The sequence below is a fragment of the Argiope bruennichi genome, chromosome 5 (assembly GCF_947563725.1).
Source record: "Argiope bruennichi chromosome 5, qqArgBrue1.1, whole genome shotgun sequence".
Classification (NCBI taxonomy): Eukaryota; Metazoa; Arthropoda; class Arachnida; order Araneae; family Araneidae; genus Argiope; species Argiope bruennichi.
In genome coordinates this window covers 102,561,386-102,583,119 of record NC_079155.1, presented here as the reverse complement: position 1 = coordinate 102,583,119, position 21,734 = coordinate 102,561,386, and the positions used below count along the sequence as shown (strand labels likewise).

Below are 21,734 nucleotides of genomic sequence, written 5' to 3'. Positions count from 1 at the left end.
GGGTACATGGTGGATATTCACACAAAAATGTTTTTTTGGCAATAAGTCGCCAAATGTGACAACCTTCTTTATGATTTTCTAATAACCCTAAAAACTAAAAATTAATGCCTCAAAAGCAACAAATCGCCAATTATCTGCCCGTGCATTTCAGGCTTCAAAAATCCGAAACCAAAACAATATCTTGTTCTCACATGATAATAAAATTAGTCTCAATTTTTTTCTGTTAAATAAGACCTGCAATAAAATTGACCTTGCTTAAAGAAAGAGAAAAGTAAAATTTTCCCTCTACTGAGCAAGACAGACCATTCCCTCTACTGAGCAAGACCATTTATTGGCAACCATTTTCGTATGCATGTTGTTGTTGCTTATGTCATTTGTCATAGACAAGCCCGCTGACACAGTTAGAGATTTTAAACAGAGATTGTGTCTCTTGTTTCAGTAGTGCCGTCTAGGGCCAAGAGAACGTCTTAGTTACTCATGTGTCACAGCCCTTTACACGGGGCTGACTTCTTTCATACATTTCATTCACTCATCCAGAGATCGTAACTTAGACCTGAATCAGAGAACGATCACGTCAGATCCAGTACCCCCAGTGATACTGTCTCGACTTGGAGGACTTTATGGCTACGACATGGTGATACATGCACTAGCCACCATGTACACGGCCACCTTCGGCCGGCGGAGTTCGAACTCACAACTCAATGGATGCGAATGCAACGCCTTACCAAACAAGCTATCCCAGTCTTCGAATGTATGTAAATTCGATAACTCAACCAGCGGACATGGTCACTCCAAACTTTTCTCGCATATTCTCTACTAAAGATGTTATTCCTCTGCCAGACATAATGTCTGGATTTTGTCTAATAATAAATGTCTGGATCTTGGATAAGGCTGTGAATGCCTTTTATCTTCAGATTCTCACATATAAGAGTTCTTTTCTTGTTAATATAAAATAAAGTAGCAATTGTGTATTAAATGTAGCACTTGTGCATAGCATTGGAGAATAACTATTACGAAATATTTATCATTGGCGTTCATCTAGAGATTTTACTAAATCTAGTGAGCCTTATTTGGCTATTGTTTGTAAGCTTCAAATCAAATATGTATATTTCTATCAAATATTGGACTGATAAAAAATTTGGTACACATGTATAGCATCTACAATGCACCCATAAAATTTTGAACCAAATCCGGCAAATAGTTGACCATCTATTCTTCTGTATATTTTCATGCATGCATGCGCAATGATTTAAATAAATGAAATGTGGTATGCTGGCTTTTGTCTATAACTTTTGTTCTACGTTAAATTTTGATTTTAATCGCTCGAGAAAAAAAAGCGCCCGAAGTATGTATTAGATAGAAAATGAATTAAAACAAAATTCATATTTTCGGTTATTTGTGTATTAACCGCATGCTAAAAATGAATGACCAAAAAGTCGCAAAAAATCTCATTACAGATTCAGTCAAAATGCTAGATTCACACCGAAGACTTATATTTCGTAATTGTTATTTGTCAATGCCATGCAAGGCATTGGCGGCCTTTCCCAAGGTCCACAAATTTATGTAATGGCAAAAGGATAGCGCTTTCATTAGAGAGTATGAAAGAATCCGTTTGTAGTAAAGAGGGTAAACACTTAAAATTTGTAAAATCCTAAATTTTCTCTATTTTTCCTTAAGTTTTTCCTTAATTTCCTATTTTTCTTAAAAATTTTCACAATTTTCCCTGTAAATTTTCTCTATTTTTCCTAAAAAATTTTAGATAAAAGGGTGAGATTCCGTACATGGTTTTAACGCCAATTAATGAATATCTATCAAATTTTGAATGAAATTAATTTGTACGAAGTTTGTTCGTCCTTGTACATTTGAACACAGCCAGAAGTAAAATCAGCCAGTAATCCCCAAAAAACTTTCCGCCATACTCTCTAACAACGTTGATATTCGAGAAAACGCTTTGAATGGCACTGGCGTACAATAGTTACGAAATAAAAACCTTTGGCTGGAATTTAGCATTTTTACTGAATCTATCGAGGGATCCTTGGCGATCAATTCCTTTCTTGGGGTTCATAGTACACGGAAATTCTAATTTGGCTTTCAGGCGCGTTCATCCAAATCGATTGATGCAAAAATTTGATACAGACTTCAATTGCAATCACAAAATCCAATACCATATTTGATATATTTAAGTCATTGCGTTTTTCAATTATCGTATTTTTGAAAGTACAGACAGACAGACAGTCAACCTCTAATTGGATTTGACTCAAAATTTGATAGGTTTGATAGACTACACTAAGGATGTTAAATGTGTGTACAAAATTTTATCTATCTGGCTAACTTATTTTATAGTTATCGCGTTCATTTCTATCAGAGCAGCCGGACAGACTTCCTCTGAGCGGATTTTGATACAAATCTACAAATTTGGTGTAAAGACCGTATACCAAATTTCATATATCAAGATCAAAGCGTTTTTGAGTTATCTTTGTCACAGTCAAACAGATGGACGGACATTTTCCAAAAATGTGATTTTGGAACTCACTGAAGTATGTAAGGTGGAGGTACGTCAAAATCTCGAGTGGAAATCTTTTCACGATTACATAACCTACTTTCTATATAGCTTCGTATACGAGAGAGTAATAAATACATAAAACAAAGAGATAAAATTTGGTACACAGTAGAGCATCTATATTGTAAAACCATATCAAATTTCGAATGTAATCTGCCAAAGAGTTGACCATCTGTCAATTTATTCATTTCCATCAATGTAAAAGCTCAAAAAAGCAAGAACTTAAACAAAAGAAGCTTCCTATTATATCCTGTTACTAAAATCTAATTTTATGGTAAGTTTTAGTTTCAATTAATTGGAAAAAAGATATCCAAAATACCTACTCGGTTTTCATTACCATACAACAAGGAACAAAATGCTGATGTGTAGGACTTTGAAAATAAAAATCTGAGCAAATGCAGCGGTCGCGGTTCTGCTCATGTTCCACAATTTTGATGCGGGAGAAAACAACTTTATCAGTTAACATGCTATTAAATTTGGGGCAGAACATAACAGCTGGTTATTTTGCATTTTTTTTTTGTTAGTTTCGCCTTTCTTTTATATTAATACTTAGTTTTATACCACTAATTAAAAAACACTTATTAATAAATTACTTATCGCTTTTCTATTCTTTAGGAAGGCATTAAAATTTCTACTCACATGTTCAGGTGAGACCACCATTTCCTGGGTTGAATATAAGGCATTATGGGCGATTTCTGTCAACAAAATAAGAAAAAAATTGCATCAGACACGGAAATGAGGTGAAAATAACCAATCTCATCTCATTATAAGAATGAATACAGCTTTAGCGAAACAGAATAAGTCTAGTCAGATGACGTTTGCGAACATACTGCCCTATATGAAATCGGTTTCCTGACGTATTTCGTATCTCCTCACGAAATTTGAACGATAAGTTTTGAATCACCCTGTATAAAAAATGACTTCCACAAAACTTCAGCATAAATTTTATTTTATTTACCAGTGCTGCATGTTCCTCTTAATTTGTATATTTTTATACTTTTTATATACAGCTGAATTTTTTAAACATCTGTTCATTTATGAGCGTTTTTACGCTCTCTTATTTCACATCAGTTGTTAATTTTTTTTTAAATACTATTTTGTTATAAATCTTTCAATCATTAACAGGTGCGCTAGAATTTTCAGATTTTATACATTCCTGTATTTTCAATGATCAACTTAATTAGTTATCAACAAATCGAATAATTTAGTTAAATTTGGTTCCTACACAGTGACTCCACCTGGTGGCAAAATTGAAAATAAAAGATTCCATAATATTTAAAATAATAAAGTACTGATGAAAAAGAGAATGACTAAAATAAAAATATAAACTTTTTACTGCGCTAACAAAATAATTTCTTAAAAGCTGTTTTCAATTCAATATGTACAATTTCTTCCAAGCATTCAAGCAAATCCAATGGCATTGAACTCTTTATTAATTTTTAAAACTCGGCAAAATACCACTTTGTCGGAATATTATTCATATACTAATAAGAACAAAAGTTTAAGATAAAGTACTTAACATTCAAAAATAAAGCAAACGTTAACTATTTGAAAATATTTATTATATTATTATTAAATGCAATTCATTAAATTATTTGATTAGTGATTATAAAATGTATCAGTCATAAAAAGTGGAATTTTATTACAATTATTCGGAAAATAAAATCTAAAATAATTCAGATAACTCATATCTTTTCTAAATCATTATTATTTCGGATAATTACAATGCCGGAATTAGACACTTAGCGACTCTCATCAGTTCCTATTTAAGATGCCCTTATTTTAATAAGCTTGTCTGTTTAATCTCGCATTTGAATTGTGGTGTTTAAAATGCCATGTAGCGGAATATTAGGTGTCGATAATCATGTTAGCATCGACACGAAGCGAGCTACAATCAAAGAATACAAATGCCGATCTCGAATTCAAATGCCGATTGGTCATCAACGAAAAATTAGCCTAGTTAGGATAATAGTAGTCATACCATACCAAACGGTGATTTTAGAAGAAAGTAATGAAACTGGGTAGATAGATAGTAATAAGATATGCAGAGAGATAATTGTAATAAATAATAAGATAATTGTAATAATTGTAATTTAAGATTTTAATTCTAAGCGAGTTACAGTTCACAATGTAGCTGTCGAATAGTCTTCAAAGAAGAATTTGTCCACTTTGGATAATAGCTACCATATCATACCAAATGATAGCTAGAAGAATACAATGAAACTGGGTAGGTAACATAAATAATTTATTTGGTTTAAATTCTGTAGTTATTGATTTGACATTGCCATTTAGGTAAATTATTGTTCCACGTGATGCTCTAAAAGCCAACACTCGTTAACAATGTTTCATAACCGCTAATAATGAGTTTTGAACTTTTTTGAGAAAAATAAATAGTTCTGTAAACTATTGCCATATTTTATATAAATTTGATTTCCTTTTTATGGCAGTGTGGTGAATAGCTTATAACAACTGCGCTACAAAAGCGTATGCTTTTGTATACTGGTTATGTTACTGGACTGCGGACAGGTTCTATCCTCGCTCATCAGAATCCCCTAAAGCAGTGTCAAAAATACTTATAATTACCATGCAGATTGAAAAAGCATCTATGAAATAAAAATATGCTATTTAAATGACAAAACTTTATTGAAAATTGCAAGAAATATTGCGTTTGTTTTTTTTAAGTGGGACTGAAAAAGAAATATGAAGTAAAACCTTCTGGAAATGTATCAAATGATTAGGTCAAAACCTTGCAGATGTTAAATTTATTTCCTAATTACTAAACTAAACAGTATTTCTATATACTTTTTTAAAAATTTGGATTAGATTGATAAATTAAATGAAATTTTTAATTCCTTTGATGCTATAAAGCATTAAAACAATTATGAAATCTTTTAAATGAACAGATTTCTTATTCTATAGTTCAGAAACTACAGAACGTACTGATAAATTATTACAACAAATTTGAAAAATACAAGTGCATTGTATTATAATATGTGAAGTTTTTCTTTTAAAAAAATATTACCAAATTTAGTGCTGGAAAAAAATAGCATCTAAAAATGTAATTAGCATAAAAAATATAACTTATACAAACATAAAAGGATCATTGTAACTTCCAAAAAAATGAATGCAGAAATAAAAGTTCAAACTATTTTATAAAGCAAATTGTTTAGAGGTTACAAATATTGAATTTAAAAATTATTCGATATCTTAGCCAAAATTTCCAATTGATTCCAATGAAATCACATTCTTTAGGAATCAAAATTGAGACAAATTTTTTCTTATTGGTGCATTGCCACCAAAAGACATTCACTTACACTTCATTACAAAAGACATTCACTGCAAATGGACATTCACTTACCTCTTAGACGTCCAGTAAGTGGCTGCACAGGCGTCTGCTCTGAATGTTGTTGGAATGGCCTGGTCAAGACGGACGCAACTGAAACTAGAATCTGCCACAACAACATCTTGATTTCAAATGTTGCTGTCGTCCCTACTGTCTGAGGGAAACGTCAAGCCTGATAAATATGTCTCTGTTATCATTACATCTTGAATCCGTCAGCGTCTGCAGCTTCGAAGACGTTTATTCTTCAAAAGTCTACAGTTTAAGTAAAAAAAGTCGACAATTTAAAAAACAGTTTTACTACAAGAAGATTCAGTATTTAATTTCAAAGCAAAAATATCATTTTATGCTGCTTAGTTATTTTATTATAATTTCTACAGATACTTTTTGAAACAAGAAATCTGATAAATGCAAATGTTTTTAAGATGTTCTGCTTAAAAAATTTATAGTAGCAGGAAAAAAATAATAAATAAAATAGTCTAATTTATTTGTTTCAATAGATGTACAAAATTCAAAATTGATTTACTATTTTGTTGAGGTAAATTTTTATTAATTATATTTATATAGATTGTTTCTATGATAAAACATTTACTAAAATGGCAGACGCTTACATATTTTTACGATCTCTTAATAGAATTTATAAATTAAAATTTTTGAATTTATAAGTGATTAATTTTTTATATAAAATTATTTGCTTAGACTTCATATATTATCATATCCAAATCTCCATTAAGAACAAAGGTTAGTGTGTGAATGTGCACGTGCCTGTGTGAATTCCTCTCTCTCTCTCTCTCTCTCTCTCTCTCTCTGTGTGTGTGTGTGTGTGTGTGTGTGTGTGTGTGTGTGTGTGTGTGTGTGTGTGTGTGTGTGTGTGTGTGTTCACGAGCACGTGAGTATGTGAGTGCGTATGTGTGTGTGTGTCTTTCTGTGCGTGTGCACGTGTTTGTCTCTTCGTGTGTGTGTGTCTCTCACTCTCTCTCTCTCTTTGTGTGTGTGCACGCGTGTGTGAGTATGTGAATGCGTATGTGTGTGTGTGTGCACGAGCACTTGAGTATGTGAGTGCGTATGTGTGTGTGTGCACGTGTTTGTCTCTTCGTGTGTGTGTGTCTCTCACTCTCTCTCTCTTTGTGTGTGTGCACGCGTGTGTGAGTATGTGAATGCGTATGTGTGTGTGTGTGTGTGCACGAGCACGTGAGTATGTGAGTGCGTATGTGTGTGTGTCTTTCTGTGTGTGTGCACGTGTTTGTCTCTTCGTGTGTGTGTGTGTCTCACTTTCTCTCTCTTTGTGTGTGTGTGTGTGTTTGTGTGTGTGTGTTTGTGTGTGTGTGTTTGTGTGTGTGTGTGTGTGCACGCGTGTGTGAGTATGTGAATGCGTATGTGTGTGTGTGTCTTTCTGTGTGTGTGCACGTGTTTGTCTCTTCGTGTGTGTGTGTCTCTCACTCTCTCTCTCTTTGTGTGTGTGTATGTGTGTGTGTGTGCACGGTGTGTGAGTATGTGAATGCGTATGTGTGTGTGTGTGTCTTTCTGTGTGTGTGCATGGATTTGTTTGTCTGTACGTGAGTACGTGAATGCGTATGTGTGTGTGTGTGTGCATGTGTTTGTCTGTCTGTGTGTGTGTGTGTATGTCTCTCTCTTTCTCTTTGTGTGTGTGTGTGTATGTCTCTCTCTTTCTCTTTGTGTGTGTGTGTGTATGTCTCTCTCTTTCTCTTTGTGTGTGTGTGTGTATGTGTGCGTGTGTTGGCACTAGAGTGAGCTACCATTTCTGGCCGATATATTATTTTGGGAGGTAGGAATATGCATCTCGATGCAGTTTTTCAAATTTTAATTGGGAAGATGCATGTGTATACTTCTGTCTGTGTGTCATGCTAGCTGGTTCATTGATCTGGGGGAAACAAATTTGACATAGATATATTTTGGAAGCTAGGGAAATGCACCTCGAAGCAATTTCCAAATTTTAATTAATTAAAGATTAGAGCAAAATTTTAAAGTTTTCCACCTATAATTGCAGAAAATATTGCAACACAAAAATAAATTTTATGATAATTCAAATAAAGTCACCGAAATTTAAATAATTATCTTTACAATAATATCATTTGAATTGCTATACGTTTCTTATCAGGTTTTCTTAATTAATTTTTTAAATATTCTTAAACTCATATTACAAAATTCTGTTTCCCTGTTTATATTAAAAAAATGTCGTACTGTTTCCTTTGGTGCTATAAATATTTCATCTGGATGTTTCTTCCATTATTCGTAATGGAGGTATAAAAATATGACTCATTTTTCCATGATTAATATATTTCCGTTTTAAATATGCTTTTAGTAATATTTATGAAATTTAATTAGAATTAGGGTTTAATTTCATCAATAGGCAATGATTTCCGATTTTTAAAATACTTTCATTTTAAATAGTCTTAGCAAGAAATTTTTTTTCTTAGTTGAAGTCTCATGACTTCCATTTCAAATTAAATTTGAATTTTAGGGCAGCTAATGGAAAATTAGGGATATGAGGGTGCAATGAACAAAACTGTGTAAAGTTTCTATAATCGAACGCACAACATGTCTATCACGATTTGAAGTTTGAAAATGTGTTGCTGAGAGAGATATTAAGAGTTAACAAAAAAATCCTTACTCCTTTTAGAAATCCTTAATCCTGGAGAATCCTGCAATAGCCAAAAGTGACTGGAAATCAATTTTTCATCGTTTCTCCTCGGAAATTTCATTACGAAATAAATCCAGCGAGGCTTAAATAACCCCGTCTTTTCTCCTTATTTTGCATCAGTCAGTATCGAACTTAAATACTTTGCAATGGAATGAAGATCATTATGATCCGTGCATGGAAGCAACTAGACATATGTTTTCTGGAACATTTCTTTAATGATCGCATTTCGCAAAAAACAAGCACAAACATGAAAGACAAGACAAGACTTTAACGAGCGCTCTTCTTACAGAACAGCATCACAACTCATTATAATAACAATTGCAATGCACTACGGCATATGTTCCTAATCTAGTATCACCATCTATTATCCAAAAGAGAAGATAGTGTAATGCAGCTGTTACAACTTTAAATATAAAAAAAGAAACGATTAATCCTTTAGTATTTTTCCAAACAAGCCATTTTATTAATTCTTTAATTGACTGTTTTTATTTTTAAACAGAGTAACTGGAAGATTCAAAGATTTCGATTCAACAAGTTGCTTTTTGTTTATTTAAGCAGTAGTCGCTTTTGGCGGCCATCTGGCTGGAAACTTTACTTCTCTTATTCCGTCAAATTTCCAGAAATTGAAATGGTGTTATTTTCATCGTCTTGCGTCTTGCATCTTGATTGTGCATATGAACTTTACTAATGGAGACAAGGCCCATGACATCACAGCTATAAAATACGTAATTATCTGATTCATATATCTTCTAAAATTCGCGGTATTGTATGAGGAAGTTTGAATAAGTAACGCATATAGTTTTGAACGCAAAATTAAGAAATGCAATAAATAATGAAATGAAAGTATTGTGAGTTTACTATTTTTCGAACGTAACTGATACTGTTGTAGCATTTGTCCCAGCCCTGGATCAGTGTGTAAATAGAGATCTTATAGAGCACCGTCAGCTGCGAGTAGTGCCACTGTCGCAAGGCCCATTTAAGGTCACCGATAGAATCAAGCATTTCGTTGCCGATAAACCTTTTCATGGGTCTAGGCAAATAGCATCTGAAGGTTCCAAGCCCGGCCTATGTGATGAGTATTCCTAAACTTTCCAACCGGATCTTGCAATTTTATACGAATTGGGTCAAACTGTTCCTGTAACTTCACTGAAAATATCCTAGACATGGCTCTGCTCGCAGACGCCGGTGTTCTATGAAATCCGTCTACGAGTAGAGCCACAATCACAAGGACCATTTAAGGTTACCGACAGAGTCAAGTGTTTGGTTGCCGATGAACTTCTTATTGGATCTAGGCAGATAACATCTAATGATTCCAAGCCAGGGATACATGGTGGGTGTTCCTAAATTTTCCAACCGGACCATTGTAGTTTTGCACGAATTGGAGTAAACTGTTCCCGTAACTTCATTTAAAACATCCTGGACAAGGCTCTACTCGCAGACGACGGTGTTCTATGAGATCTATATTTTTCACACTAATCCTGAACTTCTTTATGGGTCTAGGCAGATAGCATATGAAGGTTCCACGCCCAGGCTATATGAGCCTTTATTTTGAAAATGGAGCAAGTCCTTTTTTTGTTATTGCGAGATATTTAAAGGTTTACATTTCAATAAATTTAAAAATATTTGTAAGTATTAATATATATATTTTTTTGCATTTTGTGGCACCAGATAATATAAGTTTATAATCCAATAGTGTTTACAATGCTGACTAAAAAAATAAGAGTTTTATTATACCTAAATGGACTTGCATCACTTTCAACATTAATAAATTATTGTAAACGTTCAATTAATTGAGAAATATTTCAGTTACATAAGTTTGTTTGTTTTTATAATAAAAACAAAACGCTATTCAAAAATTTACAATTATTTATTCATTTGATAAAAAGTGAAACAAAACAAAGAATATTCTTGTAGAAAATATAACATAACAAAAAACAATTCAGTTTTATTAAGAATTTCAATGAAATTATACATTTGCAGTTTATACGTAAGTATAAATAAATTGAATTTTATTCAGTATTTAACATTTTAAAATGTCCATGATGAATTGGAGTTATATATGGTAATAAATCCATTCTTTCCTTGCATTTTTCAGATGTAATGCATCTCCTTTCTTTTCCTACATAAAAGAAAATTTTATATTTCTAAAATCACTTAGTCTTCCTCGTTGTGGTGGCAAATCGATCATTTTAAATTCAGCATCTCGTTCTATCCAAGTTTTGTAGAACATTTTGTATGGTGCATCCCTTGTAAATCTGATTCAGCATCTGAGCCGTTTATTTTGAAAATGGGGCAAGTCCATTTTTGAAAAAAATGGAGATAATGGTAGTATAGATAAAACTTGTTATGATCTTTTTTATGCGTAAACAATTTAAAGTAAAAAAAAAATCAGATCCTAGTATTTTGGAGATGGCTGTTTTAGCTCTTAACAGCATTGAAAATCTGTTTATTTTGAAAGTGGTGCAAGCCCATCTTAGATTGAAATTATTTTTGACCGAAAATTTAGCTCCAGTTGCAGTATAGTGAAGCAAATGTGGCCTTTTGATATCATGTCTAAAATCTAGGGTGTTTCTATCTATCTATCTAGGTTTGATAATGAAAATCGGTGGTTGTACAGTGTTTCATAAAAATTTAAAGAATATCTTAATTTTGCGTTTCGATAATAATATAGCATCAAAGACGAGACGAGACGCGACGTATTCGACGAAATCTACTGAATGTTCAATTCTTTTATGTTAATGTATATATATCCTAAATGTCCTAATCGTCCTAAATGTAATTAAATGTGAGTTCTAAAATAGTAGTGATTTCTGAGTACTACATACATATACATATATATATATAAGATAGATATAATGATATTATAAAATATAATTTCAATTCTAATTAATTATCAAAATTTATCTTAATTTAGCTCATATTAATTTCATTCTAAAATGTTCTCTTATTTCCTGATCCAATTCCACCTTTTTTTTATTTAATTAAAGCAACAGAAGCTCTGTAAAATTGCTGAGATCGACAAGTTCTCACACTCCGAGTAAAGGGATAAAAATTTGTAGATCTAACACATTCTTTTAAAAGATCCTTATAATTCCCTTACATAACCCGACAATTGTAAAGAAATCCCTATCAGACCCTAACAGTATATAATCATGAGGATATTTCGTAACTTTTTTCCTTTTTTCGTTCTTGTACCTCGCTGTGAACGGACGTGTTTTGTCCGCGTCTCTTGTACATAAAGTATGCTTCCCGGGATGGAATAAAAGCGAAGTTAAAAAATTCGTCTTCTCTTATATGTATATATAGAACCATTGCAATAGGTAGTCTTCCTATAGTAATCTACATAATATGCATTAGATTTCAATTTATGAGGTTTTCCGTAAGAAAATTCTACCAAGAATTAGAATTTGAGAAAATGTCATTTAAAAATATAAAAAGACATTAAAATGTGCATAAACAAAAGCATAAAAATCAATGTAATTTCCCCGAAAATGAATTTAGAAACAAAAACCAAATGACTTTATAAAGAACACTATTCTAAAATTAAATACATTTTATTTAAAAATTTACATTACATTTTTTTGCAAAAAAAATATCAACTTTTTAACGTAATCACCTACTGTAAATCTCATCCTTTTAATCTTTACGCTGGATTTTACTTAGTTTTCAATATAAACTTACATTCTGTCATTGTTAAGGACCTTTGTGGCTTAATGAAACTTCTGTAAGCACCGTGTTACAACTCGAGTGAAAAAAAATGAGTCGAATCTTCAAACGTTATTTTAATTATTTATTTTTGTTTTCATAAATAACATTTGAGTGACTTTCTATTTACAGTCATACAAATCTTTGACCATTTGGATGTCGGTGTTAGTGAGACCTGCCTTGTCGTAAGGTTCCAGAAGTTTTGTCTTTCCATCCTTCGCTTCCATGGACTTCAGTACCTGAGGCTTGATGGAGAAAGCGTACTCCCCATAGTGCATGATAGATTCGCAATTGTACCGGGTTGTCTTAAATTCAATCTTGGGATCGGTTATATTGAACTGGCCTATTCTATCTAAAAAAGAACAGGAAATAAAAATGTTGGTTCATAAGTATTCGAAATGGTTGCGGAAAATATGAAATTGAGATCTCCACAGCATACTTTTCCATACACGATTTAAATTGGTGCCAGACAGAAATTGTGAATTACTAGTGTTGTTGCTTATGAAATTTGTCACAGACAAGCTCGCTGACAAAGTCAGCGATTTTAAGCCGAGTTTCAGCGTTCTTGTTTCAGCAGCGGCCTCTATAGTCAAGAGTATGTTTTAACTATTCATGCGTCACGGCCCTTTTCAGGTGGTGAACTGCATTCATACATTTCATTCACCCATCCGCAAATCGTAATTTCGACCTGAATCAGAGATTCACTACATCCCAGTGGTACGATCTCGACTTGAGTGACTGACTTTGTAGCTACCGCAAGTTTATACGTGCACCAACCACCATGTACACAGAGAGTCTTCGGCCGGCGAGGCTCGAACTCATAGAATCGCAAGAGAATAATTTAGCATGCATTTTGTCGGTTTCAGTAAAATAAAGAGAAATATACAAAAATGTACTGTTTTCATTTCTATTGGGCAGAATACTCCCACTGGGGGCACCTCAAAAATGAGGGTGAGAAGCTTCCAATATAGTGGTTAATTCTCATCATCCTGGTGGGTAGAGAAAAGGGGGGGGGAGGTTATCTGCTATCGATGACGGAACGTTCTTCCGACGGGAAGGGTTGTACCTTGGCCAGTGATGGCTTTTAGGATTCATCCGCAGTTCCCGCAAATGTTTCTTCGCTTGCAGCAGTCATTCAGTTTTTTCCGAGGGCTTTAGGGCGGGTTGAAGTAGTGAATTTGGGATTATCGAGCAGAATACTCTTGCTAATGTTTAGAGTTAAATTCTCCTTAAATATATCGATTACTTTCAAATGCGGTAGTGTAATAAAATTGCCTGCTTCAAAATTATATCAGTGCATTGATAATTATCTATAATACACTTTGGAGCTTCCTCATGTATTTACATTGATTTATTTGATGATAAAATTAAAACAGGAGTTTTTTATTTAACAAAATCGATTCACCTAATGTCAGTCACATGACAAGCATCACTGCGCATGCCATCAAATGTCTAAAAGTGTATTATGCTGTAATGTGTCCTTAATTTCAAAAACTATCTAATTCATAATTACTTGAGGGCTTTCATAATTACCTAATAAGGAAGAATGAAGCACCTTCTAATTGTCTTGATCAATTCAGTTGAAGTCGTCTTTGATATAAAATTACAATAGAATTCATTTCAATTACTTTAATTCGCCCAAATCATAGTCATATGGCAAGCATAGCTGTGCATATTATAATACTATGTTATGTTGTGTCATTGCGTCCTTCTACCAAAATTAAACTGGAACAGCGCATTTGATGTAATAATTCCAAGATGATGATACTTCCCAAGGGAAGGGTTGTACCTAAGGCCGGTGATGGCCCTTAGGACTCAACCACAGTTCCCACCAGTGTTGCGGCTGTCCGGTCATTATGATTTTTCCGTGTGCCTTCGGGCGGCTCGGAGTAGGCAGTTACAGTTTCCCCAAGTCACCTTAAGAAAGAACTTACTTGGAGCGATGTTGTTCTTATATACAGTGATGTGGAGGTCCCGGTCAGATCTGCTGTGCTCGTGGCTCAAGCCGATGGCATGTCCCAATTCGTGGACAACAGTACCGATGAACCCACATCCCAGACCGAGAGATACATCTTGACGGCCACCATACTTTCTCTTTCCAATACTATTCGAGTAACAGCTGTAAAATAAATTTGATTCTCCATTGGAGTATGACCACAGTTTTAAAATACGTCAACTATAGAATTTACAATAAAACAGCAGTTAATCATACAATTAAACCCTGCAGAAACCGCATAGCATAGCTCCGAGAAAACAATGACGTCGCTTTAAGGGCCTAGAACACTGACCGCCATTATTGCTCTGCAATAAGTGATGGGCTGCTTTCTGCTTTTGTCAGCAATTTACCACTGCATACCATCTGGACTTCTTGTCCGTTTTAGATTCCTGGTCCCTTTATGGGCTTAAAATTATTTTGAATATTCCTCTTTACGAACAGATTATATAAAGCAAAATATACTTTCTTTTCTGACATTTACTTTACTTAATATGTTTTATTTCCCATTATTAGTAGCATTTCCCGAATTATAACGTTTTGACTTCAGTTGTACATCACACCTAATATTTTGTTTGCGTTAAATGACTCATTGTAGTGGGCAGACAGGCTAATTTTATTGATACTGTAAAATAATGTGTTCCATTTTTACGCGGGCTGAATGGCTCGGTTGTAGAAAGTCAAGAACCGAAAGCACCAGGCCGGAAGTTCGTATCTGACTGAAGGAAAGTTGCCTAAAAAATTGATTTACTCTCTGTTATTTCTAGTTTGTTCTAGAATATTCTTATAATTTCTGTATCTTTCTAAATCTGGAAGATTCGAGTCATTTCAAATTTTCATAGAAACCGATGTAAGGTTCAGTTCCTTGAATAAAGTTTTTAGTTTAGCGATTTGACTTTACTTAACTCACGATTTATCTACGCTAACTTCATCTATTCAACAATATGAGGATGATGAGGATTCAACATTATAAGAATAGGTTGCTTGAAAAATTTCCTTTTTTTTTTACTCTATTAGTATTAAAGAAGTTTCTATTAATATTATCTAAACCACCTTTTGTTTATGTTCTAAATTTTTTATATTGAAGTGACAAATGAAATTCAGAGGGTTTTATAATTCGAAAAATATTGCTTGTATAAGAAAATAAAGCGTCATTAGTACTTAAATGAATGTCAAGAATGATATTGTATTCTACCTTTTTAAATCAATTTTTAAAATAATTGTGTAAAAAGCAATTTCTTTATTTTTGAGATGCAGGATTGATACTTAATACACGAAGAAATTATTCTAATGTTTAAAAAAATTAATACGGTTGTTTTTAATTATTATATGTGTTTTCAAAATTCTCAATTATATTTAATAGAAAAACATAATATAAAATGTAATGTTTTTTTCCCCCTGTTTCTTTTTTTTTCTGTACCAATTGCGTTTTCTCTAGAAGGTAATTTATTACTATTTGCAAGGATTCAACTACACTTTATTGGCATCAAGTGTAGTTTGTTTCTTCATCCTAGGTGGGGTTGACCCCATCAAGTTTCCCGCACTGCCACTGGTTAGGTCGGGGTATCGCACAGTTTTTATATTGTCTGTACATTTACGCTAAAACAAGAATCAAAACCTCTTAATTAAAACAATTTATTGATAATTGAAGAGACTATTATTCATTTTAGAATTATTTAACTTTTTATTCTGATACAAATCCACCATCACAAAACGCATCTATCATGATCATAAAAATAACACTGGAAAGGGGTTGCAAGCGGTGAATTGGTTGAAATGCCTTAGATAAAATTAGAAACATGGAAACCCCAATTCAAAATTAAACAAAACTTCAGAATTTAATGCCATTAATATTAAGAAAATGGGTAACAAGTACAAAGAGGAAAGATATAATTGACCTGTTGAGATCCTTTCCTCCGATCAAAGAGCATTACTATAAAAATTTAAGATCAAATCGACAGGATTGGACTTTAAACGTAATTGACGAAGAAAGACATAATTCATGTGACTAAATAATCAATTTCCATTTGGTTGCCAAAGTCACCAAATCTATCGCCAAGAGGTCGCCAAGTTTGTCACCAAGCTCTGAGACTACTAACGCGACACCCGATCATAAATAATATAAGAAACTAAGTAGAAATTCAATTAAAACATTTTACGACTTAATATTGTAATTATGTCATATGTATATGCATACTTATATTAATTTTAATTATTTAATAAAAAGTAACTAAAATAAAAAAAATTTGTTGACCTTAGTAGGAATTGACTTAAAAATTTTTTTATATATGTTATTTGTTTTATGTATGTTTTAATTTGCTTTGAAGCTTGTGTTCCTTCTGTATTTTTGATTCATGCACTCTGTATATGGAGACAATCTCTGTAGCGTGCTTAAGTAAATAAATACACTACAATGTTTATCAATAAAATTATTATTATTTTTTTTAAAGTATATTATTTCATAACTTTTCTTCTCTTTTTTTTTTGCTTGTTTTATGAATTTAATCTATTTGGGAAATGAGTGGCAAATTTGGCCTAACTTCTACCATAACATTAGATCAACATCAGTTTAATAATTCATAAAGAATTCGTACTATTATAGACGGATCTATACTTACCCACGACCTGCGAATATATTAACATAGTCTGGTTCATTGGTTCTGATTTTGAATTTAATGCATGTATTCTGGTGGTACTGTTCAATAGCGTCCTTAATTAGGTCTTTCATTGATTGATCTGAAACAATATAAAAATTGCTGCATTTCTTTTTAGAACTCAAACAAAAAAAATCAATAATATAGGAATCATAGCACTAATATTCAAATTTTGATATCATAGTTGAGTTTTATTTTCAAACTTCTAGAGAACTAAATAAAAAAATATTAACTACATTCTTTTTTATCTTTATTAATAATGAAGATTCTCTCTCTCTCTCTCTTTCCCAAGCATGAACGCCCTTGTTGCTCGTCTCTCTCTCTCTCTCTCGCTTACTTTCTATCAAACATCGGTGCCCTTGTTGCTTGTCTCTCTCTCTCTCTCTCTCTCTCGCTTACTTTCTATCAAACATTGGTGCCCTTGTTACTCGTCTCTCTCTCTTCTCTCTGAGCGTGCATACGTGAAATACAGGACAGACTGATTAATGTAGAGCCATTTTTAAATAATGAAACAGTATATATATTTTGGCAATTATAAAGTATATTCTCTGTATAAATGCGGGAAAATAAGCATTATAGATGACTTAATAAACGGTATAAGAATTGTATCAAATTAAAAAGCAATTATCTTTACTAATAATAAATATGAAAGTTTATGTATGTCTACAGACCAGATCCTTCCACAAAGGGCTACCAGACATTGCACATATATATTTTAAAGAATGAGAATGAACCTCTCAAAATATTTTTTTTGTAATTTTAAATAAAGCATTAATAAGTTAAAAATTACCCAAAATTTTGTTAATTAATTGAAGTATTTAGTTGGTTTCGATTGTAAGAGATGGCGATGCCAATCATGTCAAGTCGGATCTGGCTGGGTTTTTGGCATCTAATGGGAGAAGCTCGCGCACATGTGACGTCAGGGCTCCTGGGAGGTCCTAAAAGAGTAACAGTCGATTCTAAAATCTCGAATGGACGTGTGAAGTCTGACGCTGTTAGCGTGCTTCGTTTTAAAAGAAAAAAAAACGGAAGCAAACCTTTTTTATGCTTTACCATGTTTGGCATCCCCATCTCCCAGGTGAACCCTGCTCCTAATTCAATTGTCTTATCACATTTCTATAAATAGTGTAAGTATTGAAAGGTTTAATTATATGTAGTCTTAATAGTTAATTGTTAGTTTAATTCAGATATTATTATTCCTTTTGTCAAAAAATTCACTTTATCCTAGACGCCGTCCTACATAAATACTATCATATTTACAATACAAATTAAATATTTTGACTAATACGAAATATATATATTAAATTACTTTAAAACTTTGAATGTATCTGCAGATTGATAGAAATATAATCGACATGTTTTTGTAAAACAAAATATTAGATGGCCATAAAAAAATTTCAGAAAGGAGAATTATGAAAAATAACTTCTCAAGAGTCAAAAGTAGGAATCTTGCCTAAACTTCTATCCAGTACGTAGGGAACCACTGGATTGCCTGGGTACCCATGCCAACGGGTGTCATTATCCTTCAAGCCAGCCTGAAATGGAAAACGATAATTGAATTATTCGAGAAAAATAAACATTTGAAAGACTCTCTAATAATGCCAATGCACCAATCAAGCGCCAACCCCAACCCCCGCCAATCTTAAGTACGGCAGTATGATGCTAGCTGCAAGACTGTGAGCATGTCTACCTACCGACCTCGAGAATTAATTAATGTTAAGCTATAAATTTAAGTATTGGCTAAATGCAGAATTGTTATTGTGTAATTGTAATTTACTGTATAACTGGTTGTTTTATTTCATTTAAAAGTCAAAATGTGCAACTCTTGTTATGGTTTTCTAACATTCGAAATTGAAATGAATATTAATAATTTGAAAATAATGCATAGTAAATCTTGCCCAACGGGACTGGTCATAAAATAACAAAGGCTTTTTAAGGTGCATATTCAATAAATCATCTATCTAGTTTAAAGAGCGGGGGAATTTCCTGTCCCTGTCCTTCCATTAGAGCTTATAATTGCTTCTTTTAAACATTTTACCAACTAGCGCATTCAAGTAGCATAAAGGAAGTCTGTTCATTAGTTATTTCAAAGATGAAATGTTACCTACTTCTTCAATCATTGGTTCTCCATGGTCTCCATAAAATGCCTTATAGGCGAGCTCTGAAAATAAGAAATTCTATGATTAGTTTCATTGAATTATTTTATTTTCTATAGATACATAAAAATCTGAAAGTCAAAAAAAGGAAAAATAAACAATTAAGTAATGAAAAAAAAAAGTAATGGTATTACCCACAAAACTGAAGTAAATAAATAGGAAATAGTTTCTATTTTGAATAAAGCGAACAAATTTGTCATCGAAATATTCTCCAAGGCATTTTTGAAATTCAGTTGAAATATTTAGAAAGTATTAATTGAATAAGAGGATGTAACAATTCCAAAATCAATAGAACAGAAAGCCGTTTCATACTCCCTTATCCGTAATCATTCTGGTCTCTGAAATGTTTGATGGGCATGTGAAGGGAATTTTATTAAATACCAAAATATTTACAGTAGAAAAATCAAAAATAACTATGCGCAGAATTTACAAACACTGATAATAAAATTAAATATTTTACAAGGATTTTCAACTTTGAAAAATTAAAGAGAAATTATTTGGAATAATAATATTCAGAAAGATAAAATATAAGAAAAAAACACATGTATTCTGTGTTTATACATGAATTCTGTGTGTCTATCATGACATAATAGATGAGGATATAGTTATAAAAATCAATGGGAAAATAATTTGGTTAATGGTAACAAAGAAAAACTGAGTTTGATTGATATTTATGACAGCAAATATATGATAAGAGACTGTGAGGCTTATTTTTTCCCTTGGTCTTTGTGAGTATGACACTTGAAGTTGAGAGCTATGGGGACAAGAAAAGATATCTATTTTCAGTGATAAATTTAATTATCCTATGGATTTTGTGCCTGGAGAGGAAGTTGTTGGCGACTCTTTTCAACCATTTTTGTTCATGGCTTGGTGATGGTTTTTTCATATGCCAAGAGATTGTGAGGATGCATTCCGTAGCATAATGAAGTGTCGTGCCAATCCCACCACAACTGCACTGGTCACTCTTCGACAGATTGAACCTTGAAGAAAATCTCGAGTTCGAATTTTTTGACGATTACTGTACTTTCTCTTCATATGCTTTGTATTCAAAAAATTGAAGAAAAAAAATTGAAATGCAACAAAAAACATTTCGTAACAAACTTACCAAGGAATAAGAAAAAAAATGTACAAAATCTTTTTCCCATAATTTCCAAGAATGGAAGAGAATCAACATTTGTGATAACAGAGGACTGAAAGAGAATCAACATTTGTGATAACAGAGGGAATGATTTCAACTTCTTTGCAATAAAATGTGTTATTTAAAATTAAATAAGAAAATGTATTAATTATGTTGTTGTTTTTAATGGCACTTGTCATAGAAAAGTCCACTGACTTTAGAATTCAGTGATTTTAAGCCAAGGCCTGTTTTCTCAGAAGCGCCATCTAGGGCTAAGAGTACGCCTTAGCTACACAGACGTCACAACCCATTTTACAGGGCGGGCATCATTCATGCATTTCATTCATTCTTCCACAAATCGAAATTGAGACCTGAATCAGTGAACGATCACACCTGGTCCAATACCCCCAAAGGTATTACTCTCGACATGGAGTACATTGTGACCACGAGAGGTTTATGCATGCGCCAGCCACCACACACACGGAGAGTCTTCGGCTGGCGTGGTTAGTACTCGCAACCCAATTGACTCGAATCCAACACCCTACCAACCAGTCTATCCCTGCCCATGTATTAATTATGCATCGAATGATTACATACACGCTTATTATACATTTCTTATTTTAAGAATTACAATAGTAAATGAATTAATATTGTGATTACTAAAATGAGGAAATGTAGTAAGTAAAATTAAAATAAGAAAAAAATATATATAATCTTTTTTTTTCTCTTTAATTTCCGAGAATGAAAGAGAATCGACATTTCTGATAACAGCGGGAATGATTTCAATTTCTTTGCTGTATTAATTAAAAGTTAAGCATAATTTTTCATTAATCTATTTACCATAAGCTTTTGTAAACTCATAGAAAAATTCTACAGCTAAACTTATATGATAGAAAAAAAATCTATCGCATTTTAAGACACAAGAAAGATAATTGTGCAACAAAATTTTTGAAAGAAAAAAAAATGTTTAGTTTTCAACATTTTTCTAATTAAAATTGTATATTTATCGTAAATTTAATAATTAATTAATTATTAAATAATAGATAATTATAAAGAAAATTATTTTAGAAAATCTAATTGTAATTAAAATGCTCCGAGGTGCACATTCATGTATGCCAACATACATTTGCGCTAAATTTGAAATTAAACAGTCTCTTGTATAGAGCACTACAAGACAAACATACACACACTTTTTTATTACTAATTTATAAGCCCAAATAAGTTATTAACTTACGTCTTTCGTATGCACTTTGAGGTCCTAGAGGAGTTGGAGGAGAATGATTGAAAGGTCGGCTCAAAATAGAGCTAACAGCAATCAGAAGTTTCCACAACATTTTTGCTGAGTGAAAATTCAACACTTGTCTCTCACAGATGTGGTCTTAGCTTAAATGCTAACAAATTATCTCCACATCTTCCATCTGTCAGCGTCTTTTCTTAGATTGATGCCCGATAGTGATAAGTCTGGCGATGATTCTCCAGATAAAATTTAGATAGTTCGTCTTTATTTGTTGATTAAACATCTAATTAATAAAAAAAGAGAATAGATT

The 21,734-nt window shown here is 32.6% G+C and overlaps 1 protein-coding gene across 1 annotated transcript; it reads right to left on the bottom strand.

Moving 5' to 3' along the window:
* Window positions 1–12,389: 12,389 nt before the first annotated feature.
* Window positions 12,390–21,531, bottom strand: LOC129969639 (astacin-like metalloprotease toxin 5). The gene is made up of 6 exons (XM_056084289.1): window positions 21,422–21,531; window positions 19,023–19,075; window positions 18,368–18,449; window positions 16,879–16,996; window positions 14,202–14,386; window positions 12,390–12,619 (listed from the first exon to the last, which is right to left on the bottom strand). Exons 1-6 carry the CDS (start codon window positions 21,519–21,521, stop codon window positions 12,390–12,392), a joined length of 768 nt encoding a protein of 255 aa, XP_055940264.1. The 5' UTR covers window positions 21,522–21,531.
* Between the last annotated feature and the right edge of the window lie 203 nt (window positions 21,532–21,734).